This window comes from Ichthyophthirius multifiliis (assembly GCF_000220395.1).
Source record: "Ichthyophthirius multifiliis unplaced genomic scaffold scaff_1120509251299, whole genome shotgun sequence".
Taxonomy (NCBI): domain Eukaryota; phylum Ciliophora; class Oligohymenophorea; order Hymenostomatida; genus Ichthyophthirius; species Ichthyophthirius multifiliis.
Genome location: NW_004086009.1, coordinates 44,492 through 52,027, shown reverse-complemented (window position 1 = coordinate 52,027; position 7,536 = coordinate 44,492). Strand labels below are relative to the sequence as shown.

At 18.7% G+C, this 7,536-nt stretch overlaps 2 protein-coding genes across 2 annotated transcripts, besides 10 other annotated features; both read right to left on the bottom strand. All coding sequences in view use genetic code 6, as the record gives it.

Moving 5' to 3' along the window:
- Positions 1 to 2,196: 2,196 nt before the first annotated feature.
- Positions 2,197 to 2,243: a microsatellite.
- A 36-nt stretch (positions 2,244 to 2,279) lies between these two features.
- Positions 2,280 to 2,407: a microsatellite.
- Positions 2,283 to 2,393: a microsatellite.
- Positions 2,285 to 2,346: a microsatellite.
- Positions 2,324 to 2,435: a microsatellite.
- Positions 2,436 to 2,800: 365 nt separating this feature from the next.
- IMG5_178000 (splicing factor subunit 2, putative) lies at positions 2,801 to 3,511 on the bottom strand (the record flags this gene model as incomplete). Its single annotated transcript, XM_004027636.1, has 3 exons — positions 2,801 to 3,056; positions 3,123 to 3,180; positions 3,355 to 3,511. 3 exons carry the CDS (start codon positions 3,509 to 3,511, stop codon positions 2,801 to 2,803), a joined length of 471 nt encoding a protein of 156 aa, XP_004027685.1.
- A 1,239-nt stretch (positions 3,512 to 4,750) lies between these two features.
- Positions 4,751 to 4,786: a microsatellite.
- A 12-nt stretch (positions 4,787 to 4,798) lies between these two features.
- On the bottom strand, positions 4,799 to 7,035 carry IMG5_177990 (hypothetical protein; the record flags this gene model as incomplete). Its single annotated transcript, XM_004027635.1, has 4 exons — positions 4,799 to 5,556; positions 5,625 to 5,840; positions 5,899 to 6,819; positions 6,870 to 7,035. 4 exons carry the CDS (start codon positions 7,033 to 7,035, stop codon positions 4,799 to 4,801), a joined length of 2,061 nt encoding a protein of 686 aa, XP_004027684.1.
- Positions 5,849 to 5,902: a microsatellite.
- Positions 5,852 to 5,897: a microsatellite.
- Positions 7,036 to 7,408: 373 nt separating the features above from the next.
- Positions 7,409 to 7,472: a microsatellite.
- Positions 7,438 to 7,472: a microsatellite.
- Positions 7,473 to 7,536: the final 64 nt, after the last annotated feature.

Genomic DNA, 7,536 nt, shown 5'->3' with positions numbered 1-7,536 from the left:
TATATTAATATATATATGAATACCTCTTTTACTTTTTATTTATATTAATATTAAATTTATTATTATTTATTTAAAAATATATTATTTTGGTTATATTTAAATAGCACACTTTTTACTCACTCTATTAGGTAACAATTATATTTATTAATAATAATATTTAGAAATATAGACTCTAAATCTTTTATAGTATAAATATCTTTTTTTAAGCATTTAATATTTATTTTATTTTATTTTTTTTATATTTTATAATTAAATTTATATTATTTTCATTAAAAAGATAAAGAGTTTTCTGTAAATTATTTTTGTTATTGTAAATATACTTTTTTAATATTTTTTGATGCAATTAAATTTGTGTTAATTCAATCAGATAAGTTAACTAATCTTAATCGTTCGGTTAATATATTTTTTATATTTTATTTTATTTTGTTTCATTTATATTATCAGTTTTTTGTTATCATTATTTAAATAAATTTCTCATGCCGTTAAAAAAATCGTTTATTTTAAAAACAAAATGAAGAATCAATATTTTCAATAATCTTTGAATGCAAACAAAGACTTTATAAAAAAAAATTATGAATTTATATTTCTAGAAAAATTTAATTTAAGTTTTGTAATAATCATTATTACGATATTTAACTATTATTATAAAAATTAAAAGCGAAGGTTTTCTTTATTGTTTTTAATTTTATTTTATTTATATTATGATTGTACTAGTAAATAAAGAAAAATAGAAAAAATATAATATTTGTAAATATGTTATAATTTTCTATATATTTTTTTTTAGTTTATAAGAAACTTTCTTTATTAAATAAAACTAAAATTAATATTTACAAAGTATTTGTTATGATATAATCAAATTTAAGTTTATTAAAATATTAAAGGTTTTTATAAAATTTTAATATTTAATTAGTAAATTTATTAATTATTTATTTTAAAAAAAGTATATTAATTATAATAAATTTATTCAAATCTTTAGTATAAATATAATTTTATAAAGGCGAAATAATTAAAAATTTATAAAAAAAAAAAAAAAAATTGATTTGAAAAAAATTAAAAATAATAAATTAATCTTTAAATAATATTTAAATTTATATTGACTGAATATATACTTATTTTTTTTAATAAGCAATAATACAAATATTAATAAAAAATTCTAAATAAAAATGCATATATTAATTTTATTATCATATTAATATTATCTAAAAAATTAAATAAACTCATTATTAAACGAGCATTAAACCATTTTTTTTCAATTCTTCTTAAATATATTTCAAGAATTCTCTTTTACTTTCATAAATTAATATTTTATTTTTAGGTAAAATATTAACATCTCTTTATTCGTTTTAAAAGCTAATCCTTAATTCATAATTTTCTTGTTTCCCAACATATATACTAAACAAATAGCAAAGTTAATTAGTCGAGCAAACCACAAATTTATCTTTATCAACTCTTCTAAGCAAATAGAAATATCCTTTATCTATCAAAACATATCTACAGGCTAACTATTAAAAAAGTTCTATTAAGCCTCTTGTTTTTTTTGGTTCTTTTTTTACTTTGTGCAAAAGTATTTCACTGTAATTTATCTATTGTCCCTTCTAAAAAATTTTCTAAGGTTTATCTGTTTCATTAACATTTATTTTTTTATTTTTTTGTATTTTAAAATGCTCATATGCATCTGCAAATGGATTTTCATTTTTTTATTAAGCAAATTTTGATTTAGGCTTTTATACAATAATTCCACTTTCTGCTATTTATTAAGGATTTAGTTAAGGAGATTAGCCACTTTAAAATCTTAAATCTTCAATATTAGATCCTTTTATATTTTTGTTAGTTTATTCATCTAATTAAGCTTAATATTATTTATCACTCATTTTTGTTTTTATTTTTTTTTAAAATAAAAAAAATAATATTATATATATATTATTTTTTATTAATATAAAAATAAATATTATTTATTATAATACCTTAATAAATATAATAATTATAAATTTATATATATAATTTATTATCCATAATTATTTTAATAAAAAATCAAAGATATCTATATAAAAATTATAGATTCTTATTAATTTCTAATAAATTAAAAAAAAAATTATTATTAAGATAATCTAAAAAAGAATTTTATTTTAAAAAAATATAAACATTTTTTAATTTATTTATTATTATCACTTAACAATATACTCTTATGTTTTGAAATTTTAATTTTTAATTTTTAATTTTTAATTTTTAATTTTTAATTTTTATAACGTTTAATATATATATAAATATATTAATACATATAATATTATATATTTATTATTTATTATTTATTATTTATTATTTTTTATTTTTTATTTATTATTTATTTTTTCAATTTTATTATAATAATTATTTTATATATTTATATATTATATTCTTTTTAATTTTAATGGAACAATATATTTTAGTATCTATTAAAAATTATTTCAAGATAATTAGGATTATTTTTTTAATTAAATTTAAATCATTACTTTTATAGTTTTTTTAAAAAATAAAGTTTTAGCTAAATCAATAGATTTTTAAAAAATATAAAGTATTTTCTTTATTATTTTTAAAAATTAATAATTTATAAAGCTTATTTTTATTATTTTCTAAAGTAAATTTTATTATAAAATTTAAATTATTAATAGTTTGCTATTAATATATTAAGAATAATATAATGAAAACAATTAATTATTAAACACCTATAAAATATAAATGATATGCTTAAGTCTGAAAAAAATTTAAATTATTTTTAAAAATTAAATATATATATTATAATTATATCATATTTTAAAAAAAATCATTTATATTGATTTTATTATATTTTCTACATAGGACCTTATTATCTATTATAAACTCTTTCTGTAACAAATGTTAAATGTAGTGTAAAAATATGTTTATCCCTATTCCATTCTGAATAAAATCTTCCTTCAGCTTAATCAATTTCAATATTGGGAATTTTAAAAGCAATATTTTCATAGGGTTCAGCTGCAAAAACCACATACTAATACTATTTATCTGGAGTTTCTACTTTTTATTCATAAGCACTCATAATCCTATAATGTGGTTTTTGATTTTTTTCAATTTAATCATAATCGATTTCAAAAGTTATTTATTTTTACCCAGATAAAGGATCTATAGACTTCAAAATTTTATACCCAGGCCTTCCAATTTTAATTACTTTTTTTTTTTGAATATTTTTATTCTAACTCATCTAAGACTATATATTCAATTCGACCCTTTCATTCAACTATCTCCTTTATAAATTTGTTTAATGCTTTTTTCCCTATGTATGCGCCAAATAGCTACCCTCATTTGTATGCAAAGTTAAACATAATCTACATTCATATGTACCTAAATGGTTTGTCATAAAATACGGATCTTTCTTTATATCAATTGTTTCTAAAGCTAACTTTCTTAAACGCTCTCTGTGTTCTATATTTGCGTCTTAGCTTGATGCCGGACCTCCTGAACCTGTTTTGGCACCTGGTCTGTGTTATCTGTCGACCATTTTTCTAAATATTTTTTATTTTTAGTTTTATTTTTACTAGACAAATTTTTATTTATTTATTTTATGTTTTTTAAAAATTTTAATATGAGAGATTTTACAAGATAATTTTTTATAGAAATTTTAGGATTTTATTCATATATTGAAAAATTAAAATAAAGTATAATTTTTAATTTGTAATAGTTTTCAAACAAAAATTATATAATTTTTTTTTAAGATTCATGAATTGAATACTAAATATATTTTTTTAAAATACTAATAAACAATCATTTAAAAAATAAATATTAAATTATATATTAGTTATTTTAAATTATAAAATAATTATATACTATATATTTATTAATTTTTTATATTTTCATTTATATTTAATAATAAAAAAATTATTAACGAATCATAAAACTTTTAAACAATACTTAGAAAGAAAAGAAAAAAAATATATATGTCAAAAGACAAAACAAACCCTATTGAATCAACTGACAGATTAAAATTTAAAAAATTAACATAAATTCCATCTATAGTAAAAAAAAAAAATATAACATAAAACTAATAAACTGATCCTTATAAAGAAGAAAGATTTGTCGAAAAAAAATACTACTAATATACAATTAATTACAAGAAACATATTTAATAGTTCAAGTTTTTATATAATCAATCATCTTTTCAATCAACTAAATAAAATAATTTATAGGATAATTAATAATAACTTTTAATTCCAAAAAAATTCGGCCAAAATATGTTTAGATTACCAACTCATTAAGATGAAAAATTTGTATAATAACCTTTTTCACTATTACCTCCTATTATTAATATTACTAAATAATATAATAGTGCACTCCCTAAAAAAAATAAAAATTGGCTGTTTTAATAAAAATTAAAATAAAATAAGTTTAATACGTAAACAGGATGCAAAGATATTATGTTTAATAAAAATAAAGAAAATATTTTAAAATTGTTATAATATAATAATATTACGATTTTTAAAAACTATAGTACTATAAATACGACAAGAATGTATAGAAAAGATAAAGGAAATTAAAATTTATTGTATTTTCATAAAATATAATGATTATTATTTAAAAAATAAAAAATTGTTTAGTAATTTAACATTGTTAAAAAAAAACATAAAAAAAGTTTGAATTATTATTAATTTGTAAGTATTTAATAGAAATAAATATTTAAAAACGAAATAATAAATAATTTTTGTTTAAAAAAAATATTTATTATAACCTAATTTAAAAATATATAAAATAAAATTAAATAAAATCAAATCAAATAAAAACTAAAAATTAATCACAACTTAGATTCGATATATAACTATTCAATAATCCCTTCATATTTCTTAGAAACGACATTTCTCTTAAGTTTTAAAGTAGGAGTCAAATCCCCCGACTAAATAGTAAAATCACCTTCCAAAACGGCAAATTTTTAAATCCTTTAAGCTTTAGAAATCACCTACTAATTAGTTCTATCAATTCCCTATTAAATAGCTTTCATAACTTTTTAACATTTTCTCGCTTCCTCTACATTTTTAGCTTGCGATCCCAAAATTTCGAATTCTCTTAAAGTCTCTGGGGAAAATTTATTGGTTAATATATCTCCTTCGGCAACATATTTAAATGTAAGTAAGACTGACAAATATTTCTTATTATCTCCTATAACAACTGCATTGGAAATAAACTTGAGTTATTCTTTCAAAATATTTTCAATTAAAACAGGAGCCACATTTTCACCTCCGGCAGTAATAATTAATTCTTTAATTCTTCCTGTGATTGACAAATTTCCATTTTTATCTAATTTCCCGACATCTCCACTATGTAAAAATCCGTTTTAATCAATTGTTTATCTAGTAGCTTCTTCATTCTTGAAATAACCCATAAATCTATTTCTTCCTCTATAACAAATTTCACCATTTCCATCTTTATCAGGCTAGGCAATTATTAAATTAGTCCCCTGAATACTTGCACCAGTAGATGCATAAAAATTACTATCAAAAACATCATAATTTTTAATATCAGACAAACATTAAGGACCTGCAGATTCTGACATACCTAAAGTAATAAATTTTAAAATATAAATATATATATATATATTATTTTCTTTTTTTAATAATATTTACCATAAGCAGAAATCAAATACATATTTAAAGATAAGAAATATTATCGAATAGTAGGTGATAAAGGTGCTGCACCATACATCAAATGTGTTGCTTCTTATAATCCTAAAGCTTTTCTGACATTATCAAATACTAAAGATTTAGCAATTCCAAAACCAAAAGGTAAATTCTAATTACGAGACTAAGCACCTAAAATACCTATTCCTTTAGCCCATGTTGCTTATTTTTAAATATATATATAAATATATATATATATATATTTATATAATATTTATACAAATCTATGTTTTTAACCATCCATTAGAAGAAGCTACCTCTTTCATTTTTTCTTCAATTTTTTCCCAAACTCTAGGTACTGAGAAAAAAAAAGTAGGTTTAACTTCCTTTAATGTATCAATTAAAGATCCTTAAAGAGCAGTCGGTTCAGCAAAATATGTATGACATCCGCTCAATATACATCCAACAATATCAATATTTTAAGCTGCAACATGTGAAAGTGGTAAATAAGAGATAATTCTATCATTTCCTTAAGTTTTTATATCATATTATTTAAGTACAGCTTGGGATGTCCAAGTATAATTATCATGAGAGAGCATGACTCCTTTTGGCATTCCTGTAGTTCCCGAAGTATATACAAGAGTACAGCAATTTCCAGGTTTTTAACTCTTCATTCTATTTTCTATATCGTCCTCAGCTTTTTCGCTTTTGAATTTCTTTCCAATTTCCATTATTTCGTTCCAAGACAATACATTTACTTTATCTGATTTAGTAAAATTATCACCTGAATATACTATAATATGCTTCAATTAAGGCAGTCTGTCTATTACTTTAAGATACTTTTACAAATTCTACTCGTTTTCTACAACTGCGACTTCACAATCAGAATTTTCGGCTACATATTGGCATGCTTCGGCTTGATTAGTAGTATATACACCCACAGGTAAATAAAATCCAAATATGGAGCCATAAAAACTAATTACCCATTCCGGAGAATTATAACCTAATATGTTTACACTCTTATATGGGGAAACTTTTAATGAAATTAAGGCTTTTCCGAATGTTTTTGCAGCTTCATAGTATTATTTAAAAGTCAAAGTTTTCCATTTACCATCTTTTTTTACACTTAAAGCAGGTTTTTCTGGTATTTATTTCAAAGTATTTTCGAATATTTCAATTAATGTTTATGGGATTTCACTTCCTTTGTTTTTTTATTTTTATTAGATTATTTTTTGTTTTTTTAATAAATACCTGGACCTTTTTTCTTCATTCTAATAGGCATTTCTAAAGTATAATCAGTTGTCCAATTTATATTTTTTTAAGGATCATTTTTGTCATATACTTAGCCTATACGTTGTAAACCTTCAGGAGAACAATAAAAATATTCATCATCTTATAATGTTAAGTTGGCTTGCATTTTTTTTTTTTATTTAATTGGATATATATTTTTTTATAATAATATAATAATAATTTTATCGAATATATAATTAAATAATACAATTAGTAATTTACATATTAAATCTATAATATTAATTTAACATATTATTTTTAGTATTTTTTTCTTTTAATATTTACTTTTTTGATTATTAAATATATATTAAAGTTAAAAATATTAATACTAAATATATTATAATATCTTATTTTTGCTAATAAATTTTATTAATAATTGATTTGTTTTTAATGAGAAGATTATTATAATGAATTTTAATTTTTATAGTTAAAATTAATAATGCATGCTTCAGATTATTCGAAAAAATTGTGAAATAAAATAGACTAAATATTTATTTTATTTTTTAAAAATAAATTATATATTTTTAATAATATAATATAAATATATAAATAAATATAATATATTTTTTTCTAACTTTTAAAATTTATTTGTTTTTTTTTCTAGGAATATTAATATAAAGCATTTTTA